Source organism: Rhinatrema bivittatum, chromosome 8, assembly GCF_901001135.1.
Source record: "Rhinatrema bivittatum chromosome 8, aRhiBiv1.1, whole genome shotgun sequence".
Lineage (NCBI taxonomy): Eukaryota > Metazoa > Chordata > Amphibia > Gymnophiona > Rhinatrematidae > Rhinatrema > Rhinatrema bivittatum.
In genome coordinates, this window is record NC_042622.1 from 146,514,528 (window position 1) to 146,539,842 (window position 25,315).

Consider the following 25,315-nt stretch of genomic DNA (forward strand, 5'->3'; position numbering starts at 1 on the left):
CAGCCTACTCTTCCAGCCCTTGTAGCCTTGAGAAAGGAGTCCCATTGGCCGCGGGGGCTGACATTGCTCTGGGCCACGCTGCTCTTCCTCTTCAGGCCGATGCTGCAGCACTTGTACCTAGCATGGTCTCTTCTTCCCATGTGTGTGGCTGCTGCTCACCACTTCCTCTTCCAGGCCGCAGGGGGCAGAAAGAAGAGCCCATGCTGCAAGTGCCACTGACTCCAGCTTTCCTGCCATGTTCCACCCGGGCTATCAGCATTTCAAGCCCGGGCGGAGGAAGAGTGCACAACTCCCTGGGGCAGGGGGAGCAGCTGGGCCAGCGGAGGACTGGGAAGTGTGGCGACACACCTGCATGTGCTTGGTGACACACCGGTTGAGAACCGCTGATTTAGAAGGTTTAGGTAAGTGAGAGTCCTGGGTAGTCAGTACAGGGCTGGGTTAGAGAGAAAGCCCCCAGAACTCCCGGGGATTTAAAGGGGCTAAGTGATGGTTGGGGGGACCCCACCTTGAGCCTCCTCCAGTGGGCAGTCTCCTAACATTATGTTTTGAGGAGTGGGCCCAAGTCACCAGGGACAGGTAGGTCCTGGAGGGATTCCGCCTAGGGTACTCCTTGGAGTTGGCTATCACAGTACAATAATTCTGTTTGGAGTCCCCCTGAAGATCGCAGGAGAAAAGCAAGGCAATTGGAATGACTCTAGACAAACTGATGGTATTAGAAGTGATAGTACTGGTTCCAGTCCCAGAGAGGGGGACAAGTTGTTACTCTCTATATTTTGTAGTACCCCCAAAAAAGGGTGAATGGAGCCCTCAAGGTGAGAGGGTTCAGAATGGAAAAATTGAGGTCAGTCAGAAAGAGGGAATTTCTGACTGTGCTGGACCTAGCAGAAGTATATTTGCATATCCCCATCAGAGAATTGCATTGCAGATACCTGAGGTTTGCAGTAGTGGGGAACCATTATCAGTTCAAAGCACTTCCATTTGGACTAGCCACAGCACCAAGAACCTTTATGAAGGTGATGGTAGTAGTGACAGTAGCACTAAGGAAGGAAGGTATTCCAGTGCACCCATATCTGGATGATTGGCTAATCAGAGCCAGGACAGAGGAGGAGAGCAGCAGCTTCACAAGGAGAGTGAGGGTGCTCCTTGAGAAGTTGGGTTGGGTAGTAAATGAGGCCAAAAGCCATTTACAACCTTGCCAAAGGCTAGTTTATCTAGGGGCCCAGTTAGATATCTAGCAGGCAAAGATGTTTTTAACTGCAGAAAAGTACAGGCAAACTGAGTTACCAGGTGAGGAAGCTTGCAGTGGCCAGGAGACCGGCAGCAGGTGTTGGGGTCGATGGCAGTGACCAAGGAGACACAAAGTTCCATGGGCAAAGGCTCATATGCGCCCACTACAGAGAACATTAAGATGGAACCCCAGCACACGAAGATATGGAGAGAGGTTCAGGCTCACCTCCAAGGCCAGAGGCAGCCTTCATTGGTGGCTAGTAAAAAGCAGGGGTCAGTCTAGTTCCACCGGACTGGGTGATGTTAGCAACAGATGCCAGCAGGTTAAGCTGGGGTGGGGTGGGGGGTGCATTATGAAGATCCCGTGGTGCAGTGCAGATGGTCAGCCATGGAAAAGGAGGCCTCAATGAACCTGCTGGTGCTGAGAGCAGTAAGGTGGCGCTCAAACACCTAAGCCCCAGGGTCAGAGCGAAGCCAGTAAGAGTCCTTTCCGACAGGAGTGTCCTATATAAACAGGCAAGGAAGGACACGCGGAACAGCTAATGAGATGGGCAGAAAGGAATCTGGCAGGGTTAACAGCCAGTTACATAGCAGGGCAGGAGGACACACAGACAGACCACCTTAGCAGGCATGCGCTAGACCAGGGAGAATGGGAATTAGTGGAAGAAGCATTTTCAAGAGTGGTAGGGAGGTGGGGAAGGCCAGAATGGGACTTGATGGCAATAGGAAGGAATGTCAAGGCTGAAACACTTTTCAGCAGGCACCAGGAACAGGGTTCAAAAGGAGTAGGTGCCCTAATCCAACCGTGGCCAGTGGACCAGCTGCTCTATGTATTTCCGCTATGGCCCTTAACAGCGAGAGTGCTGAGGGAAGCAGCAGGTCACAGGGGCTGGATCATTCTGGTGGCCCCAGACTGGCCCAGAAAGTCATGGTATGTGGACCTAGTGAGGCAGAGCAGGGAAGGCTTGGGAGCCTGCTCAGGCAGGGCCCGGTCAAATGGAGAAAATCAGATCATTATTATCTTACAGCCTGGCTCTTGAAAGGGACAGGTTAGAGAAAAAAGGATATTCAAGGGCAATCGTAGCCACCTTGGTAAGATCTAGGAAACACTCTACCTTCCGGGTGTATGGTAGGGTCTGAAAGATTTTCGAAGAGTGGTGCAAGGGAAGGAATGTCTCCCCAGAAACAGCGAAAACAAAGGAAAATCTTGCAGTTCCTGCAGGATGGCCTAGAGAAAAGGAGGGCTCTGAACTCTCTCAAAGTGCAGGTGGCAGCATTAGCCTGTTTTAGGGAGCAGGTGCAAGGAAGCTCCCTAGGGGCTCACTCTGATATAGCATGTTTCTTGAGGGCAGGGAAATGCATGCTGTCTCCGAAGCACCAGGTGATGCCCACGTGGGACCTTAATGTGGTCCTTAGGGTCTTGTCCAGGGCACCCTTTGAACCACTTGCAGGGGCGACATTAAAGGACCTCACTTCAAAGGCAGTCTTTCTAGTGGCAATATGCTCAGCCCGGAGGTTCTCGGAGATCCAGGCTTTGTCCTATAGGGAGCCCTACCTGTTGATTCACAAGGACAGAATAGTTATGGTGTCAGAATTTCACACAAATCAGGTTATCAGGTTATTGTTTTACCAGCTCTGATGAGGACAGAGGGGAGACAGACAGGGAGCAGCCTTCACCCTCTAGACATCTGAATGATTCTGCTACATTACTTAAAGATCACCAATGAATTCAGGAAACAGATTGTTTGTCCTGTTAGAGGGACAAAGAAGGAGCCAGGCAGCTTCTAAGCCCTTAATTGCACACTGGATTAAGGAAGCAATAGTGGCAGCATGTGTTGCGAAGGGTAAGCAGGCTCCAAGGGCCTTGTGCGCCCACTCTACTAGAGCTTAAGCAACCTTGTGGGTGGAGAGTAGTGTGGCAATGCCTCAGGATTTTTGTAGTGTGGCCACATGGTCCTTCTGGGGTACTTTCACAAACCATTACAGGCTGGACCTGCAGGTAGAAGAGGATCTGACGTTTAGCAAAATAATGTTGGGGACCTCTAAGGCCTCAACTCACTCAAATTAGTTACTGCTTGGGTACGTCCCGCAGTGTGGAGTGGTCTGCAGGACGAAAAGGAAGGTGAAATTTATATATGCTAGATAATTTCCTTTCCTTTAGTCCTAGAAGACCAGTCCAAGTCCCCCCCCCCCCCCCCAAAAAAAATGTGGGAGTTAGAAAAATACAGAACATCAACCTAATAGGCTAGGGCAAGAGGCTACTGAGGGACCTCCCAGCTATCCCAGGATATATAACGTGAATGACATAAACAAACAAAAAAAAAAAAGCGTGGAAAAAGTTTTCTACCTCCACCTACTGGCAAGCAGGAGAATCCCACAGGTGTGGACTGGTTTGCTAAGACTAAAGGAAAGGAAATTATCTGGTAAGTATAAATTTCACCATAGTATCAGATCAAACTGGTTTTATTACTGGAAGACATTCTTCTGCTAATCTTTTAAAGATCTTAATGGTTATCTATTCAGATATTAACAACCAAAATAATATAAATGTTCTTGTAAGTCTGGATGCAAAAAAAGCCTTCAACCTCGTAGAGTGGTCTTTTATGTGGTGGATATTGAAAAGTATAATTTTAGGAATAATTCTTTACATTGGGTACAACTCTTATATATATATATATACCCTTGTGCCCAGATCTTGGTTAAATAATTCCATTTCCAGTATTTTTGCCTTGGGCAAGGAGACAAGACAGGGATGCCCACTGTCCCCTTTGTTATATGTTTTAGTGTTGGAACCCCTAGCTATTAAATAGAGAAGTTTCAATATTTTTCAAAGAGTTACTATTAAAATAAAACAGGATTAAACTTAGTCTTTTTGCAGATGATATATATGTAACCCAAGAACTAGTTTATTTGAAATCATTAATACCATACAGTTATTTGGGTCCTTCTCGGGACTAAAAATTAATTACAATAAATCTGAGGTATTTCTTTTAGATACCACATTACCAGATAGATGGACAGAAACATTCCCCCTTAAATAGTCCATGGAAAAGCTCTGTTTCTTGGGCATCTGGCTTGCTCGTACTGTTCAGGATCTTTACAAATATAATATTTCAAAGAACCTACATAAAATCAAAGCACTTCTTAATAAATGGGTAACATATCCCTTGAATTTGATGGGAAGATGTACAATTATAAAAATGGTTATCCTTCCAAAAAGTTTGTATTATATGCTAATGTTACCTATTTAGATAAAGAACAAAGACATACATTGCTTTAGATCTTTGCTTATTTCTTTTATTTGGAGTGGCAAGCGTGATGCTTAAAACTGGATAGCTTAACTGTGTCAAAAATAAAATGGGAGACATGGCTGTGCCTGATTTGCATCTTTATAACATAGCTTGTCTTATGCGATTTTATATATATATATATATATATATATATATATATATATATATATATATATATATATACAAGAATGGGTGTCCTTGCATAGTAATTTGACTGTGAAGGCTTACTACAGGAATGGTTTTGGCCATATAGAGTTATTAATCTTTTGCATAAGCCCAGGGCAGTGCTGCATTCTCTACAGATTTCTGGATTCTATCCTTTTGGAGAGCTTGGAGATGGTGGAGAAAGAGTATTTATAGATTTTTACAGTTCTCCATTTCTTTTTTTATGGGTGATGATGATTTCCCGACTGGTTTAAATAGTGTTCTTTTTAATTCTTGGATGTTGAAGGGCTTTTTTTTTGTTTGTGCCATCTAATCCATCCAGAGTTGGATGGATTTTTATTAAAATTAGAAGAGCACTGGAGTACAGATTTTGGTTATCAGGTGGAGGAGGGTGATCTTATTGCTGCCTTTACTGGAATTTATAGAGTCCTAATGCCAGCTGGTCTTCATGAAATTCAATTTTAAAAATATATAACGTTTATATTACCAGGGGAGTTCATATTCAACTCTGGAGTTTGGACATTTGCCTGAAGTGCAAGCCCTGCCCTTGTCTTTGTGTTACATGTGATAAATTACAACCTTTTTTGGAACTCAGTTGTGACGATAGTTGAAAACTTGCCTGATGTCTCCGTAGATTGGAATGACAAGTAGTTATATTTTTCATCGACTTGATAAAAATGCTACACTACCTGCTGGGGGACAGAGATTTTTTGCTGTGTCTATAATATTGGCGAAAAGATGAATCCTCCATTATTGGAAGGATGAATCAGTGCCATCTGTTCAAGAATGGAAGCAAGCAATGTTAAAGCATGCAAATATTGAAAGGTTAAGGAGCAAAGATATCTCAGTCTAATTTCAAGGCACTTTTAAAATTGAGGGCTTATTTTCGTTTGTGGGATAGAGTGTCTTCAATTTTGTAATGGCAATTACAAGTTTACAGATAAGTGGGCTGATTTGCATTGTGATGGGATCGTCGGCCCTTTACGTGCTGTTGCTTTGATGTTGGTATGAATGGTAATAGTTGCGTGATGTGAGCATGTTTGGTATATGAAGGTTGGATACTGGGTTGGGGAGCAACTAAATGAAAGTAAAATGAAAATTTTGGTGAGCTGAACTTAAGATGGCTCTGTATCTTCTGTTGTATACGATCTTCAGTTATGTTGTACATTGTTTTGAGATGGTTTGAATAATATATCTTTATTTCTGTTTTCACCTTTAATAAAAAATGAAGGCTAAAAAATAAAGAAATATGGACAGCTGGTGGGTGTGAGAATCACTTGGTAATTGGCCTGTCTGGTGCAAATGTAGTGGATTTCACAAATTACCTAAGAATTTTGGAGAGTGCTGGGGAGGAGCTGGTGGTGTATATAGCAGGTAGCAGGAGGGAGGTTGTGGAGGCTAAATTTAGAATTTTAGGTATCCTGGATGTTCTGAATTTCCACGCATAGGACCCCAGAGGCAGGCTGAGCTCCAGAATCTCAATGTATGGATGAAATGATAGTACAGGGAAGAGAGATTTAGATTAATTAGGAACTGGGGAACTTTTTGGGGAAGGGGAACCTATTCTGATGGGGGAGGGCTTCACCTTAACCAAGGTGGAACCTGGCTGCTGGTGTTAAAAAGGTGATGTTGGTTTGTTTAGTTTTTATGATGATTTTTGTTTTTATAATGATTCTTATGTGTGTTTTAAGCAACCCACCCCAAAATGAGGGCATTGGATACAAGTACTTTTTAAATTAAAATATATATATATATTTAAAAATGAGAGAATAGTTTATAGACTAGCTCCTGGGGGAAAGCTCCATACCTTAATCCAAGCCATGTGCTCCTGAGTTACTACCTTCAAAGGATACTCTTAAAACAAAAAAGTTAGACTTGCCCGATAGAAAGGAGGTAATAAAAACTGAGGCAGCTCAGGTGGATTTAAATGGAGAACACAGGAATATAAATGCTTCAAAACTACCTGAATCAATTACTAACAACAAGCAGGCTGTGATTAGGGATTAAAAAATAGATCTACTTTTCTGTATGCAAATACTAAAAGTCTAAAAAAAATAAGATTGGAGAGTTAGAATGTATGGCACTTAATGAAGATATAGACCTAACAGGCATCTCAGAGACCCTAGTTGAAGGAGAATAACCAATGGGACAAAGTGATATCATGTTACAAAATATATGATAAGAATATAAGAACATAAGAAATTGCCATGCTGGCTCAGACCAAGGGTCTATCAAGCCTAGCATCTTCTTTCCAACAGAGGCCAAACCAGGCCACAAGAACCTGGCAAGTACCCAAACACCAAGAAGATCCCATGCTACTGATGCCAGTAATAGTAGAGGCCATTCCCTAAGGCAACTTGATTAATAGCAGTTAATGGACTTCTCCTCCAAGAACTTATCCAAACCTTTTTTAAACCCAGCTTTACTAACTGCACATCAAAATGACAGAGCAGATTAAATAGGTGATTAGGTGGCACTACATGTTAAGGATGGCATACAATCAGGTAGGATAAAAATTCAGCAGGAACTGCACTCTGGAATCTCTGGAGAGAAATTCCATTGAGATGAGGGAGAGTATAACAATAGGAGTATTCTGTCATTTATCTACCATGATAATGAAACAGACTGAAATGCTAACCGATATTAGACAGGCTAATAATTTTGGAAACAATGGAGGATTTCAGTTATCCCAATATTGATTGGGTGAATGTTAAGGGGTAGATTTTCAAAGGGTTGTGTGTGTAAGATATGCGCGCAACCCCGGAAAACCTACCCCTGCCTCCCCTTGCACGCACCAAGCCTATCTTGCATAGGCTTGGCGGCGCGTGCAAGCCCCAGGACGCGTGTAAGTCCCGGGGCTTGAAAAAATGAGCATTCCGAGGGCGGGGCCATGGGCAGGGCGCCGGCCCGGGGACTTTCCGGGGGCAGGACCGAGGCCTCCGGAACAGCCACCGGGCCAGGGAATGGAGAGCCGGTGCGCGCTAGTTACGCCTGCCCGGAGGGAGGCGTAACTTCTCCAACAAAGGTCAGGGGTTTTTTTTAGTTAGGGCTGGGGGGTGGGTTAGAAAGGGGAAGGTGCAGGAGGGTGGAAGGAAAGTTCCCTCCGAGGCCGCTCCGATTTCGGAGCGGCCTCGGAGGCAACGGAGGAAGGCTGCTCGGCTCGGAGCAGCGCGCACAAGTTGCACAATTGTGCACCCCCTTGCGCGCGCCACACTGGATTTTATAACATGCATGCGACTGCGCGCACATATTATAAAATCGGGCGTAGATTTGTTCGCACCGGGTTGCGCGAACAAATATATGCCCACGCGCATGTAATAAAATCTGGCCCTATATGACCAGGGGTAATGAGGTGCTCAGAAGACAAAGCCATTGCAGAAAAACTAAATGAATTCTTTACTTTGGTCTTTACTGAAAAGGATGTTGAGGAGATGCACTTTTTGTTTTGCACTTGTTTGCTAGCTCCTTGCTATCGCTCTTTTTCCTTCTAGTCCCATACCCTGCACCTGTTTAATGTAATTTCAACCTGCAGTTATGATGTAAACCGGTATGATGTAACTACTAATACTGGTATAAAAAAAGCTATAAATAAATAAATACCCACAAAGAAACTATTCTTTGAAGGTGAGAGACAGAGGAACTGAAGCAAAATCACTGTTTAACTAGAGAATCTATTAAAGCAAATTAACAGGCTAAATAGCAACAAATCACTAGGACCTGATGGTATTCACTCCAGAGTTCTGAAAGTACTCAAATGTGAAATTGTAGATCTTCGCCTATTCATCTTTAACATACCATTTAAAATCTGCCCCTATACCTAAAGAATGGACAGTGGCCAATGTAATGCAGGTTTTTAAAATGGCTGCTTGGCATATGGCATATGGGCATATGGCTAGGCATGATTCAATGGGAAAGCTCAACATGGTTTTAGCAAAGGGAAATCATGCCTTACCAATCTCTTAGAATATTATGAAGCGGTAAGTAAATATAGGGATAAAACTGAGCCTGTAAATGTGCATTGTATCTGGATTTTCAGAAGGCATTTGTTCAAGTCAAATGAGTCTCCTCAGGACATTACAGAGTCATGGGATAAGAGGCATTGTCCTGTTCTAGGTTGGTAACTGGTTATAAGATAGGAAACAGAACGTAGATCTAAATGGTGAGTTTTCCCAATGGAGAGATGTGAATAGTGGAGTGTTCCAGGGATCTGTATGGGCACCAGTGTAGTCTAACACATTCATTAATGATCTGGAAAAAGAAGTAAAGTGTGAAGCGATTTTAAGGTGATGGAACAGCTCCCTTATGAAGAAAAGCTAAACAGATTAGGGCAAATCAACTTGGAGAAGAGATGACTTAGAGGGGGTATGATTGAGTTGTATAAAATTGTGTGATGTGGAACAGATAAACAGGGAGTGGTTATTTACACTATCAAATATTTCCAGGACAAGGGGACATTCCTTGAAATTAACAAGTAGCAGATTTAAAACAAATTTATAAAAGTGTTTTGTCAGTTTACGCATAATTAAGCTATGGAACTTGTTGCCAGAAAATGTGGCTAAGGCTGATAACATGACTGAGTTTAAAAAAAAAAAAATTTGGAGAAGTTTTATTTAAAACTACTTATAGTCTTTTCTTTCCAAGAAAACCTATCGAGTGCTGGCCAGATAGACCTAGGTGGTAATTTTCCAAAGAACTTGTGCGCTTTAATACTGGGTTTTATGCGTGTGAATGCACTTTACGCGTGTAAGTGGGCTTTTGAAAGTTGCTATGATATATGCTACATTTACATGCGTGAATCCTTTGGAAAATTACCACCATTGGCTTCTTCAACTCTGAAGTCTTGGGGGGGAGCAACATGAAATAGACTTTCATGTTGGGATTTGCCACATGCTTCCAGGCACTGTGGGGAAAGAGGATGCTGGGCTCGATGGACCCAGCATGGCTTCTCCATGCACCTCTGGTCTGCAGTAGTGTTTGATTGGTGAAACTCGGGGGGGATGAGGGAGTATGAGGATGCCATATCTAATATAGAGGGGTGCCAGGGTCACATGTCGCATGGGTGGGTCCGAGAGCATCAGTAACCATTGGTTTCCTCTCCTTCTCTTTCCCAGGTTTGTATATGAGATGGAACACTTCAATGGAGTAGCTGAGCTGCTGGAAATTCTGGGCAGGTGAGTCCATGCTCACTGGGGACCCTCGTCTGGTGAGAAGCCAGGGATAATCCAACCGCCCACAGTTAGCAGGACATTATTTAAGAGTGCCAGTGCAGAGCAGTTTCAGCTGCTCAGGCTGCCCTGATGATTATTATTATTATTATTTATATATATATATATTTTTTTTTTTACTTGTAAGAGAGAGCGTACGAATTCTCACCTGTTCAGGTTCAGGGCTTTATTCAGCCCCCAAGCAAAAAACCGAAATGACTTAAACTGCTCCACCTCATGAATCTTAAACATAACGCCGGTCTGCTGGTGTGAAGGTTTTTAGGAAAGTATAAAATCCCTGGCATCTGGCTGGACAGAGAGGTGTTTGTGTGTGCGTCCCCCCCCCCCCCCCCCCTCCCCAGTTAATAATGCATTAACGTCTGGCTGTGTCCTGTGCCTGTCTCTGTTCTCTCTCTCTCTCGTTTGCCAGCATTATTAACGGCTTTGCGCTGCCCCTGAAGGCCGAGCACAAGCAGTTCTTGGTGCGGGTGCTGATCCCTCTGCACTCCGTCAGGTCCCTCTCCGTGTTCCACGCCCAGGTAAAGAGCTTCCTCCCAGTATAAAGCGGCTCGGTTTAACACTTCATTGCTTTTCCTCCATGCGCGTGTGATTTTTAACCTTTTTCTCTTTTATTTCTTTCTCGCCCATTCTTTCTGTCTCTCTGCGTCTCCTCCATTTTTCTCACTCTTTCTCCCATTCTCAATATCTCTGTATTGTCTTCCGTCTCTTCCTTTTTCTCCCTCTGTTTTTCTCTATCTGTCCCTTTTCTCTCTTGCTATATCCCTTTCCTTCTCTTTTTCTCTCTCTCTCTCTCTGTCCATCTGTTTCCTTCTCTCTTCCCTAGCTGGCTTACTGCGTTGTACAGTTTCTGGAGAAAGATGCTACGCTGACGGAACATGTGAGTACAATGCCCAAATATAACAAGTCGTTCCCCCACCCCCTCCTTAAAAAAAGATACTAAGTGACAGCAGGGAAAGACCAATTGGCTGATCCAGTCTGCCCACTTATTACTATCCACACTACCAAAGATATATACCAGATATGAGTTTTGAGTGTTGACCACCTGTAGGATATCTCAAATCCATAGCCAGGACAGTTTTTGGTTATCTTCCTTGTCTGTACCTCCACCTTCTTGAGTAGATAAGCATACAATATTCCCCTATTTAGATAACTCCCAGCACCCTTCCCCTGCCATATTCAACCACAAAAGCTCTACAATGATTCAAACAGTCGCCAGCACCAGCAGGTCTACCATCTGAATAGCCAGTTTCTAGGTAATAATAATTTGCTGCACTGACCTGGCTGGTCTTTGGGGAAATTGCAGCTTAATTTTCATAGTTGCAAATTTAATAATCATAATAACATAGAGTTCATTTTTCAAAGGGTTTAGGAGTCTAACTTTGGGTGTTAGGCTGCTGAATTGGCTCTCTTGAAAATTTACTAGGGCTGAGTGCTTACATTTCAGATCCTAGGAGTCCGTATTTGATGGTATTTAGCTAGATAACTTGTGAATTATGCAGCTAAATGAGGAGTTTTGAATATTTCCACCATTTTATAGAGCTAAAATTTAGCCGGATAATGTAGAGGCGCTTTGGGGCAGAGTTATGTTAGCCAGATTAATTATCCAACTAACTCCAATATTCAAGATTAGCTGCATACCTTATTTGATCGTGTCATAGAGGAGTCGTCATGTTAGCCAGATACATTTATTCTGCTATCTTCAAGTTAGTTGGGTATATTCAGTGGTGCTGCCAAATATCTCAAGCAAGTTATTTATTAAAAAATTTATAACAAACCTTATCCTTCATTCAGTGTGGGGAATAACCAAAACACACACAATAACTCCTCAAGCCAACAGACATAAAACAGCACAAATAAAATGAACCGCATATGCCTAGAGTAATGTGTATCCCCAATAGATGGAGAATAGCAGATAGAAAAGTCGGAGAGTATTATTCATCCACTTGAAATGCTGTCTAAACAGGAATGCCTTTTACAAAAAGATTTTCTGCAGGCTTGTAAGCGTTAAGGTTTCCAAGAGAATATTCTAGAGGATAGGGCCAGCCATCGAAAATACTTTCTCACGATTTTCTGTTAAATGAGCCAACTGTGTGGAAGGGACTTCCAAGAAAATCATGATGTGCCAATTTTGGAGCATGGGAATTTCACAAATCCATGGTGAAGCGTTTTTGTTCAATAACTAGTTATGAATTATCGCCGCAGTGTTATATTTGACCCACCTTAGGACTGGGAACCAATGGAGTGACTAATGTAGGTGTGATGTGTTTCCCTGATGCTAGGATTTGTCAGAATATGTGCAGTGGAGTTTTGTGCAATTTTCAGCGCCCTTAGCATGTTTGCCAGAGCCCCAATGTAAGTGGAGTGCAGTAGCCCAGGGTTGTCCATGCAAGCGCTTGGAGCATTGTGTGGGAATTGTCACTGGTCAATAGCAGCGGTAATTGGCAGAACATTTGTCGTTTATTTGGCCAACTTTGCAAGCCAGCCAGTGGTTGAATGTGGCTCCCCTAGTTTCACTAGACTTCTAAATTTAGGAACCTAAACAGCGGGTGGCTTTGAGGGGGCAGAGCTCGGGTGGGAAGCAAAGTTCGCTGCCTCGCCCTATTTTTCAGCACTAGACATCTAACTTAGGAACCTACATTTTGGTCCCTAAGTTGTTTTTTTTAGGGCCCTAAATTTAGGTGAATTTTCAGCTGAAAACGTATGCCCCTAAGTTTGGCAAAAAATAGGTGCTCAGCATTTTCTTTTTTCTTTTTTTTTTTAATTATAGGCTTCATAGCAGAAAAAGAACAACTGAGCCATCCGCTCTTCCCAATTCTTCCTGCCCTCGCTGCTAGCTAGAGAGCGTGACCACCTGTAGGATATCATTGTATATCTAGGAAAATTGTTGTCCTTTTCCTCCATTGTACTCCATTTTCCTGGGTAGCTGAGCAGACAAGATCTTCTTTTTGGTACCCCCTTAGCATCCTTCTCCTCCCATATCCAAGCACAAGGACCTGCAAATAATCCAAACAGCCCCCGGTACCAGTGTGGCTATTACCTGAATGTCTGGCCTGCCAGCTGCTCTTGACCTTTCTGGATGGTGCTGCACCAGCCTGGTCGTCATGAGGAGCAGGATGCATGACAGCCCTGGCTATATGAGTGAGGGCCTGCATTTCTGCTAGGACTTCTAGTAAATGGGTGCCCCTCCCCAAGCAGGGATGTGCGGTTGCACAAATAACCGGCCACCTGACAGACCCATGAGGGCAGCCACCCTCACCCCGTCGTGGCGCATTTACCTGGGCACGGTGGGTCCGTCCCCATGATGGAGCCTGCATCAGGCGGGGTTGAGTGCTCTGGCGGGGGGGAGGGGATGTCGATTGCAGCGTGACCGTTGCAGATTAGTGATGCCACTCCTCCTGATTGGTCCAGCATTGGGCGTGGTGACATCATCATCATCAATGCTTCCCAGTGCTGGACCACATGATTGGACCCACTGGCTCTGGTTGTTCAGCCTCTTCCTCCTCGGCCCAGTGCAGCACGATTCCCATCCAGCCCACCCTTCATTAGCCAGAATAGAGCTTTAGAATGTTAATTGTTCATTTGTTGTTCTGTTGTGGCGATGGCGACTGAGTCCAGGAGGGGCTATTAGAAAACAATGTGAGGAAATAAAGGGATCAGGGAGGTGCTGGTAAAGAAGAGAGGGGGCTTGGGCCACACCTCACAGCGGTTGGCCAAGACAGCGAATGTCAGGCCTGGGGATTGTGCCTTGACGGTCGACAGCTGGATATGTCTGGGAGGGGCTCTGGTGGGGCTGCTGCATGGTGGCCTGCCCGGGACCCTTGTTGGGGCTCGCAGGAGCAAGACCTCTTGGTTTCCACTTGAGTGGAGGAGAATTGGATTATTGGCACCTGCCTGGTTGTTGAGAGCAGGCAGAGATAACAGGATTCGGCGCCTAAATTAGACTCTCCTGTTAGGGTCCTCTTAACAAACAGCTGTGGCCATTTCTTCCAAAGTTATAGTGTTTTCCTTGTATGTGTAATTTTTGGTATACGAGGGTGGGAGAAGAACCACGGGTGTCCGGGCTGCCCCATTTATTACTCTGCTTGCAACCTGTCGGACACTCCCTAGCTGCTAATTAATTCTTCCATTCGGTGCCTCACTTTTTTGCAGCTAAGGATCCTTTGTGCTTAGCTTATCTTGAAATCCATTACCATTTTGGCCTCCACCACCCTCTTTGGGAGGGCAATGCACACATCCCTTATTCTTTCCATGCAAAAAATATTTCCCGAATTTGAGCGCCCTTGTTCGAGAAATGTATTTTCATTGAAAAAGGTTTGCTTCTTGTCCGCTATTAATACTTTTCAGGTATTTGAAGATCGCTCTGCCATGTAAAAATAATTTAGTGCCCTTGGCAGTGCTTTGTAAAACTCTTTCCTGCATTTAATTTAGGAACCAATAAATAAATGCATTAAAAAAAAAAAGGCTTTTGTTCTCCAAAATGGCTTTCTGGTTGGGGGGGGGGGGGGGGGGGGGGTTGGGGAAATGTTTTCCTTTCCTAGTGGTGAAAGAGGACTCAGATGCCCAGAGCTGATTTATTAACATGAAAATTTGGAAAGCCATTTCTTGAAACTTCAAAATAAATAAAGCACCATCCTCTCACGTTTGTGCTGACATTGCAGCTTGTTTTGCCTGCAGCAGTTTGAGCTGCGAAGATGTCATTGTTTATTCCGTTATAGCGCTTTTCAACTCAGAAAAAGTGCCTAGAGCTGGTTCAGTCCATCCCACTTTCTGTTTGGGCAGAAGCAAGCTAACCGTTCATGAAAATTTACTGATCAGGTCCAAAGGCAGAGCATGAATCTGGCGCTGACATTGTTTGGAAACAAATGTGATTTCCGATAAGGTCAGAGTTGAAAAGTGCCAGAGAATCCTTGCCTCAGCATGGTTTTCCCTTCCTCCTTTGTTTTATTTCATGAAGGGGTTTCTGAGCTGTGGTTTTGTTTTTCTTTGTCTTTTGTCAACATTTTTGGAATTGAAAAAAATGGATTTTATACCAGGACCGTGTGTTGTTTTTCATTTCTGTGATTTTTTTTTTTCTTTGGAGATTAGGTTATTCGAGGACTGCTGAAGTACTGGCCCAAGACGTGCACTCAGAAAGAGGTACCAAACTCCCTTGCTGTCGCCCATCTGTGTGTCTTAAAGTAGAAGTTCAGCAAATCTAATGATGCCATATACTGAGGGTAACCCAATCAGAAGGCTGCTTGATCTGAGAGCTGCATTCCAATTGGTTGTAGCATTGCCTTCTTGCCGAAGTTAGGATTGGCTGGACTGCATGGTGTGACTGGGTGGTGCAGGAAGGAGGAAGGGGGTAGTAAGGTCATCACTTTACCCAGGTCAATCCAAAGATGCTGTTTTTGTCCCGTTGCATGTATGGGGTTGGGCTTCTGATTTCCCTTAAGAAAAATAGACCCGACAACTCCCCTGCATGCAGTGGACAAAACCAGACTTGAATCAGCATCTTCTTGTTGGCCTTGTGAAGTAGCAACCCTAGAATCCATGGAATCAGTGCAGGGATGGTGCCCAGTGTTTCTTGCCTTTACCCTTTTGTAGGGAATGTTCCATTTTGTAGGCTCTGAAGGATGCCATGACCTCTATACACAGTATTTAATTAATTGCCTCCTCTTCCTCCTCCTGATTTTCTTATCCCCCTACAGGTGATGTTTCTAGGAGAGATTGAAGAGATTCTGGATGTCATTGAGCCCTCTCAGTTTGTAAAGATTCAGGAACCTCTGTTCAAGCAAATCGCAAACTGTGTCTCCAGCCCTCACTTTCAGGTGTGCATTCTGTGGTGGATAGTGGGGAGTCTGCGGATCTGTGATAAGTTCATTTTTAGAGTAAACAAGTAACAGAGAAATGTAGAATATGACAGTAAACAAAGAACTCCAGACCCATCTGGTCTTTGCTCCAGTCTCCCTTCCTATTGCAGTACTACAGATCTTGCTTGATCTGCAGTTTACCTCTCATTCTGCTTCTAATGAGAATGCTTTGTGTGGTAGCTATCATCCTCCCACCACTAAGAATCTTCTGTGTCATCCCAGGCTTTATCCCTCCCTTCCCCACTGCTGAGGATCCTCTATGCTTTACCCCCTCACCTCCCACCACTGAGGATTCTCTGTGCTTATTCCAGGCTTTACCCCTTCTTCCCCCACTACTGTGGATCCTCTGTATCTGTCTCCAGGCTTCACCTCTCACTAGTGAAGATCCTCTGTCTGTTTGAGGTTTTCCTTAATACTTTTATTATTTTTTTATCTCCATCATCTCCCAGGGAAGCCATTCCATGCATTCTCCACCCTTTCCATGAAGAAATATTTCTTGACAACATTACTCCTACGTCTGTCCCCTCTGAACCACATATCATGACCCTTTCTTATCCTACTACAACAGTTCAGTTCCCCTATTAGCAGATGCAGACAGACACCTTTTTCCATGATATCATCACTGGCAGTTACCATGGTGCAGCTCTAGGAAAAAGCCAGTTTTTCTAGCCTGTAGACAGATGGACTCGACCAGTGGATTATGTTCCCCTGCCAGCAGATGGAGACGGAGCAAGCTGACATCACAGTATATATATTCCTGCAATGTCCCCAGCCTGCCTGTATTCTCCGTCTCCAGCAGATGGTGAACATGCACCTCACTATAGGGATTGCTGTGAATACTGAAAGGAGAATTTCACATGAGAAACGAAAACTCCCCTCTCCTGCGGTGATTCCTAAAGGTCCCTCCCCCAGTTGAGAATTCCTGAGGTGATTTCCATGTTCCCTCAGAGGTGTGTCTTGGTCCAGTAGCTGGTTCCCAGCACGTGGACTGTACTGCTTGTACAGCTGAAAGGCAGTGGGTGCAGAAGGCCGAGTGCGGTGGTGACAGCAGATGCCCTCTTCCACTGCAGCCGGAAACCTTCTCTGTACTTAGCCAGTAAGTGCTAAGCTCTGGTAAGTTAAAAAAAAAAAAAAAAAAAAGAACTTTTACCTACAGAGACAGGGTGTTTTAGACATTCCTTCAGTCTCCGGGCTCTGCACACTGTCCCGACGTCATTCCTACTCCCGTTGGGGTTGGGAAACCAGGCAGCCTGGCGGTTGAACAGCCCAGGTGGGCTAGGCCCTGGGATAGGCTTTTCTCGGCACACTGCGTGGTAGGCCGCCACGCCATTCTCGCGCACACTCAGTGCATTGGCTCTGTGCATGTGTTGTGCATGCCATGCTAGGTGCAACTTTTGTGCACAGAACTTTGTTCAGGTGCAGTCCTCCCCTTTGCCCACTCCGGTCAGGTCGGACCCTCAGCCGGTGGCCCCTCCCTCTTCCACTCCTACAGTTAAGCATTGTGGCGCGCCTCGGTTCAACACTGGTATCTCCGATGGGGACTCGGGTGGCACGGATGACTAGGCAGATCACGATTCCTTGGAAGATGGTGAAATTCCTCCTGGTTTGGAGCCGTATCGAACCATTTTATGCTTCTTTCTGAGAGATGAATTGCCAGCCCTGATTTCCCAGACAATGAAGATGCTGGGAGTGCCTGGGACGGATTCTTTGGCAGAGCCAAAGAAGAATCCCATTTTGGTCTGCTTGCTTAAAGCCTCTTGCTTTTTTTCCTGTTATGGATGCAGGAGAAGCCTGGGCTGCAAACAGAAGAGAGAGAGAGAGAGGAGGTGTCAGTATTGTGGGCCTGCCAAGAAGGCTGCTACTATTACTGCCACTTATGCATTTCGGGAGGAGGGAGGGAAAGAGAGCTTGAGTGTGTTTGTGCGATGTGTATGTGACAGTATATGTACAAAGGTTTGTGTGTGTGTGTGAAAGCATTCTGTTAAAGCGTGTGTGTGTGTGAAAGCATATGTGAAATCATGCATGTTTGCAGGTGTATGCGTGTGTGTGTATGTAAGAGAGAAATGTTGTGCCCTACCCCCTTCCCTTCACCAATGAACGACAATTTCTGGGCGACTGGAAATCAAAAGTTCCCAAGAGAGCAGGGGATATTTTAATCTTTATTATTGGTGGTTGTTTATTGTATGTGTTGTTTTGAGATTTTATTTATCTCATCCTTCCTCTAATTCTGTTCATTAGCAGTTTTGAAATATTTTTTATTAGAAAAGTTTTTCTGTTTTGATTGTTTTATGTTTCTTGATGATTGATGTTTTATGAGGCATGGTGATTCTGTTTTTCCAGTGTTGCACTGCATAGAGTTTGGCTTGTTGCTGTTTCCAGTTCAGTTTTTGTCTACATGTTTCTATTTATACTTTATGGCCTCTTTGTTCTGAATTTGGTGTGTTTTGCATGCGTGAACATGGTGAGGTATTCTGTAGGTTATCATGTAGTTTCTGTGTAGGGTAGTGTTGCCAGATGCCAAAAATTCTTTCAGCCCAATTAGTCACCCAATTTCACCCTAACTTAGCCCAAAATGCAAACGTTGTGAAAATTAGTTTTTAGTCTGCATGATAGTATACAAATTCCTGCAATGTCTGCATACAAGTTTACAAAATTAACAATGTATATAAAAAGTAAAAAAAGGATTGATAGAAAAGTATAAAATCAAGGTTATGTTCAGTGTGCAGAGCTGTGCCATTCAAGATGTATTAGAACTTCTAATTTAGAAGCAAGTCCAGGTTGGGGACCTATCCTGACCCCTACTAGAGCACTATATATTTTTGCCCTGGCCATGTTGACCCCTGCACATTCAGTGCAATATTGTAAAAGCAAGTGAAAATTAAAAAAAAAAAAAAAAAATGTGTTGTGCAGATATTGAATTCTCGCACACAGCTTGGGTTTGAAAAGCATGCTGGCAAATATGTGATATGCACAAGAATTGGTCGAGACTCTTTAACAGAGGTGTAGAAGCTCCACCTAAAAATCAAAGTTGTTCCATTCAGTGTTGCCTCCTGCCTCTAAGTGGTGCTTGTAAGAGATTTTCTTTTTTTTTTTTAATGGTTTAGCTAAAGAAAGGGGTGCAGAACAAAGGGGAAAAAACCCAGCAGGCACGATAGTCTTTATTTATTTATTTATTTGTTGAGTTTTATATACCGTCATTCGGTAAAGCCATCATAACGGTTTACAAAATTTAAATTGTAACTCTCTTAACATTTGTGGAAAAAGTATAACAATGTGCATATTAAACAGAGGTTAAACATTTCAAGTCCAGAAAGTACACAAATTCCTGCATTGTCTGCATGCAGAAATCAACACAGAGAAACACGTTCACCTATATTGGCCAACCTGTGTTGATGCCATGCCGTCACCGTTGTCTGCCCCTTTTTCACGGCTTGCAGTACCTTCTTGTGACAGTAAGGCCTCAGGGAAAAGTTGGTACTTCATGCTTTGCAGCTTAATGTACATATTCCCCACCCACCATGCATCCCTTCCACTTTCTGTAAGACGCCCAAAAAAAGGGAAGCCCAAAATCCCGCAGCCGAAAAAACAGAAAAATTCCTACACACCCTCATTGGAAAGTAGCCCAATTGGGCATAAAAACCGCCCATCTGACAACACTGGTGTAGGGATCTGTAGCAGTCTGGCTTATTCCATTTTCCTATTTGGAGGTGTATTGGTGTTTTAGCACCTGATGTAATATTTGCAGTATTTTCTTTTCATAGGTAGGATTGTTACTGTTTGAGTTCTGGCAGCTAGTACTCTTTTGGTATATTGCAAATGTAATTCAGTTTCCTCATGGCTTTCTGAGGGTGAAGCTCCTACCAAACACATTTTATAATAGGTCTAATATAAGTCCAGATATTGAGAGGAATAATATACTACTATAAGTCTTTCTATTAACCTCCCTGGTTACAAAGAATTTGTGATTTATTTTTAAGTGAGAATCTTCCTTTGCATGTTAAATATACTGTAAACACATACTTTTTAATGGCGTGTGAAGAGAGGGGTGGGGGCGCAAGGCTGTAAGGTAATCCTAAGACAGTGATGGTGAACTCTAGTCCTTGAATGCCACAGACTGGCCAGGTTTTCAGGATATCTATAATGAATATGCATGAGAAAGATTTGCATGCACTACCTCCATTGTATGCAGATCAATCTCATGCATATTCATTGTGGATATCCTGAAAATCTGGCCTGTTTGTGGTACTTGAGAATGGAGTTTGCCATCACTGACCTAGGTTGTTTAATTCCCTTGTACCGGCCCTGCCTAAAAATTAACATACCTGCCTCCAAATCTGCAGAGTATGGGCCAGAATGGGACTTGCTCTACTCATTCTATTGGGAGAATCATAGTATAAAAGGAAGCCTATCTAAATTAACTGCTTTTGCCTATTTTACCAGACCAAGCTAGGAGACCTCAGAGTTACTTCACCAGGCTTCAAGAAAAAACAATCTTGCCACCTAGTAGTATATAAGAGCATTAGAAATGCCATACTGGGTCAGACCAAGGGTCCATTAAGCCCAGCATCCTGTTTCCAACAGTGGCCAATCCAGGCCATAAGAACCTGGCAAGTACCCAAACATTAAATAGATCTCAAGCTACTATTCCTTATTGATTAATAGCAGTTTATGGATTTTTCCTCTAGGAACGTATCCAAACTGTTGTAAAACCCAGTTACAGTAACTGCCGTAACCACATCCTCTGGCAATGAATTCCAGAGTTTAACTATGCGCTGAGTGAAATAATTTTCTTCAGTTTGTTTTAAATGAGCTACTTGCTAACTTCATGGAGTGCCCCCCCTAGTTCTTCTATTATCTGAGAGAGTAAATAACTGATTTACATTAACTTGTTCAAGTCCTTTTATGATTTTGTACACCTCTGTCATATCCACTCTCAGCCATCTCTTCTCCAAACTGAACAGCCCTAACCTCTTCAGCCTTTCCTCATAGGGGAGCTGTTCCATCCCCTTTATCATTTTGGTCACCCTTCTCTGTACCTTCTCCAGTGCAACTATATCTTCTTTGAGATGCGGCGACCAGAATTGCAGGTTAAGCAAAGTCATCTCCCCCCCCTGTCTTTTGCACAACCAACGTCAGCTTAATTTCACTCTGGCTTGTCTTATGTTACTGAATAAGCTGTGTAAGTCAACAAATACATTAACTGGGATGGAGCATGGATCATGCTGAAACAAATAAAGTAATTTAGGTAGCACAGTCATTTTTATCATTTTAATTCTACCTCCCCAAGATAAAGCTAAAGAATCCCAGGTGGTTAGTTCAGTTTTTTTTCTTACCAATCAGCATTCCAAATTTTTTTTTTAATAGATCTTTAAAAGCTTTAGTAATAAAAGCACCAAGATATTTAAATCCCTCTCGTGCTACTCTGAATCAGCCAGACAATCTGGAATTATCATTCTAGGTCCAATCAGAAGTAATTCAGACTTATCTAGATTAACTTTATACCTTGCAAGGGCACCATAATCAGAAAGAAAAGTCAATAAAGCTGGGCCAGATTAATGTGGGTCTACTAAATAGATTAGCACATCATCTACACATAAAAAGATCTTGTGCTCTCTGCCCCCTATTAAAATACTCAGAATATCTGGTTGTTGCCCGATAGCAGTTGCTAAGGGCTCAATGGTCAGATCAAAAAGTAATGGCAACAACAGGCGTCCCTGCCTGGTGCTTTGAGCAATATAAATTAAGGTAGAGAGCCACTGATGAACAAATGTGCCCTAGGATTCACATACATGATGGCAACTCGAGCAATAAACCTTGTTTGGAAGACCAGCATGCTGCAAAACCTCGAACAGGAAAGGCCAGGTCAGCCTATCGAATGCTTTTTCAGCATCTAGAGATGTAATTGGACCAGATATGCCTTTATGCTGCGATGTCTAAAATGTTAAATAGATGCCTGGTATTTGACGTAGACAGCTTCCCCTTAACAAAACCTATTTGTTCACTATGTATAAACCAGGCAGAATTCAGAAGAGAAATTGAACAATAGGTACTACAGTGCATGGCATCTTTTCCTTTTTTATATATAAGTGAGATAGTAGTATCAGCTGAATGTAGGTCAGCGTTTTTGTGTCTAGCCTCCAAGACCCTAATTTTGCTCAGCAAGTCATCAGCCTGTCTCCAACACTTCTCCTGGAGAAAACTAACATAGCTGATTATTTTCCCTCTCAGAAATGCTTTAAACGCCTCCCATTTTAACACTGGTGAATAATCATTCACTGGATTACATGCATTAAAGGCAGTAATGGCTTCTTTAATCAAGATGGAAAAGTTCTTATCTCCCAGTAGGAAAGTGTTGAGTCTCCATGAAAATGCTCTAAACTGAGCAGCTTCAAATGAAACACTGAGCTCAGCATGGCTATGATCAGAGAGAGATCTGGCCATAATATCGCTCGTATAAACCTTAGAGACTAAGTTAAGAGAACATACAAAATAATCAAACCTACTGTGCATATTATGCCTTGGGAAGTAAAAAGTGTATGCTCTGTCTGTAGGGTGCTGGCATCTAAAGTATCTATGGTGGAAAGTCTCAATCAAATCTTTAGTACTTAGAGGAACACCTGACCTCGATTTAGGTACTGAGATCTTGTCTACAGAGGGAGGTCAGGGCAGACGTTCCAGTCATCCTCAAACTCAAAAAGAGCTATTTTGTCTGTAGGAATTTGAAAATAAAACAGCCTGATCAGAGTTGGGTCCATATATGTTCACTATTGTAAAACTGACAGAATACAGACTGCGTTCAAAAAACACATATCTGCTTTTGGAATTGGACAGAGAATGACAGACAAGTAATGGTAGATTCTTATCTATGAGAATATATTCCCCTCCCATCTGCCCCATCCAACCTGCGTTCAGCTTCTCCTTTTTGGATTGATGCGTCTCCTGTAGTATTAAAATCTGAACCTTATTTCTTCTTGCAAATTGAAGAATGCATTTTCTTTTAATAGGTGATGAAATCTCTCTTTTAATGGACATGAATTTAACGCATAAATCCATATGTAGGAGATTAACACCATAACATAAGTAATTAATAGATAAAATTCAATCTATTGAATGGCATCAAAGAGTCATAGACTGTTATGGTTCAAGACCAATAGTACCCTAGCAAAAAAGAAAATCCTTCTCCTTCAGCACTAAGGTGAAATGTATAACTGTTACTTTCTGCTGAGCATGCCTTTTACTCCCACTACCAAAGCCACAAGCTTTAAAACTAACAACCAGAAACAAAAAATCCCCAACCATATAAAACCCTCATCCTCCTTACCCCTTTAATCTTCCATAGCAACCTTAACAATCCATAACCACTCAAATGTGTCTGCCATCGGGACACAATAAGTAGATTATCCCTAGTAAGAACCCACCAAACTCTACCCATTTCTCTCCCACCCCTCATCCTCCAACCCATCTTGTACACTAAATGCAACCCAAAATTTAACCCACCCATTAACCTCTAAGATCTCTCTAACCCACACAGCTCGCATACAACCCACAGTGATAACTGTGTCCAATAGAACATTAACAAAGCAAGAACAAACTTATATTTATACAGGTAGCAAATCTATATTTAAAAAAAAAAAAAAAGAGAGCTTTGCACATGTAACCATTTAGACATGACCTTCTGATTAAAGAGCCCAAACCAGCATCTTTTATCAGTGACCACCTTGTCACTTTGGGATGAGCTCCAAAAAAACAAAAATATTGAAGAATAAACTTGTCTATCAACAGGACTCTTGGCCAAAAAGAAGAAAAAAAGCATAATCACAATGTCCAAGTACAAGACATGTTTTTGAACATTCTCTCAGCTTCAAAATACCCAGTATTGGTCATTGTCCCATAAAGAATTCCTTAGAACAAAATAGTATTCAGATCAGAGCCAGACATAATTAACAGATAAATATGGCAGAAGACAAAGCACATAGCCCCCTTCAAAATAGTATAAACCATAGAATGTATTAAAAATTAAATAAATAAAAAAGCAAAACTGTTATCGGAGAAAACAGTCATGAACAGGTTTTCTCATGGATTCTGGAGCCAGTAGAAACGCTAAATCAAAAGTCCAGAGCCACCCAGTCCAGGCTCCCGCCGAGAATCTCCAACTGTGAAACTGACAAGGCTGTACAGGCTGCAACTAGGCTTTGTCCATGTGGTCTGCCAGGTGCTGTCACACCCACTCCTTGGCCTCCTTCACACTATTCAAAATAGCAGCTTTTCTGTTGTAAAGTACTCTTAAGTTTGTCGGGTAAAGCATGGATTATCACAAGTTATGTTTTTGCAACTCATGATTAACATTAGTGAACGCTTGTTGTTTCCTTTGTAGCTACGAGGAAAAGTGTTGTAAAATCATAACATGCTGATCTTGGTATTTTAAATCTTTTACCTCCCTAGCTGGGTTTAGGATCATCCACTTATTAAAGTTGTAGAGCTTTATAATAAATGCACATGGACAGCTCCTCTGTGAAGGGACTGGGACAAGAGCCATATGCGCATGATGTATTTTAATTATCCCTTTGCTCCATTCAATGTTTAAAACGTCCGGCAACTATTTGGAGAAGAATTGTTGTCCTCCACTTTTTCCAGGACTCTGAGCACTCAGATATTACAGCGCCGGATCCTGTGCTATGTCCACTAGTGCCAACTTTTTCAGTTTGGCACTAGTGGACATAACAGACACATTAAGGTCAGTTATTTTCGTGTCATGTTCCTCAGTTCTTGCAGCACTCTCATGTATGGATTCCACTGTCCACAAACATCCCGAAATGGGAATTCAGCTTTTTAGAATTTTTTTTCTGCAAACTTCTCCAACAGATTATGCACACAGGTTGTGCTCTCCCCCAAGTCACTCATTTCAGGTCAGGATGGAGCCCAATCACGGAACAATTTTGTAAAAGTTTCTAGAACTTTGTCTGGCACCTACTAGGCATGCCCAGCATGGCACTAACCCTGCAGCCAGCAGGGGTCTCCCTTCAGTCTTCTTTTTTCCGCGCAGCAGTAGCCACGCGGTTAAGGAGCTCCGCAGAGATTCCTGGCAGGAATTTTCCTCACGGAATTACTGAAAACTTTCTTACTCCACAGGGGTCCCTCCTTCAACTTTTTTAAGCCGCGGTACTCCAGTAAGCTTTTTACCCATTTTCGGTCAATTCCCGTTGTTTGGCCCTCGCGGCCTACTGGCCGTTGACCGTACCGCGGCTCAAATTTTTCAAGGCCATGGCGTCGGGGTTCCGTCGGTGCCTGGACTGTAACTGCACCATGTCCATAACAGACCCTCATAAAGTCTGTGTAATGTGTCTCGGATGTGAGCACGATGTCCTGACCTGCACCAAATGTGCCCTAATGACAACAAAAGGTCGCAAGGCCAGAATGGAGAAGATGGAACTTCTCTTCTGTGCTCAAACCCCGACACCGTCTATTGCATCAACATCGTCAGAACCGGCACCGTCCACTTCGCACCAGTATCGACCACCGGCTGATTACATCCGGCATCGACAACTTTTCGGCCTTC

At 43.1% G+C, this 25,315-nt stretch overlaps 1 protein-coding gene across 3 annotated transcripts in view; it reads left to right on the plus strand.

Moving 5' to 3' along the window:
- PPP2R5B (protein phosphatase 2 regulatory subunit B'beta) overlaps positions 1-25,315 on the plus strand; it is a 95,619-nt gene that overhangs the window by 47,717 nt on the left and 22,587 nt on the right. For all 3 annotated transcript variants that reach the window (XM_029611953.1, XM_029611954.1, XM_029611955.1), the window contains exons 7-11: positions 9,794-9,853; positions 10,317-10,425; positions 10,731-10,784; positions 14,993-15,043; positions 15,598-15,717. In XM_029611953.1, coding sequence (XP_029467813.1) covers positions 9,794-9,853; positions 10,317-10,425; positions 10,731-10,784; positions 14,993-15,043; positions 15,598-15,717 — 394 coding nt within the window. The remainder of the gene's footprint in view (positions 1-9,793; positions 9,854-10,316; positions 10,426-10,730; positions 10,785-14,992; positions 15,044-15,597; positions 15,718-25,315) is intronic.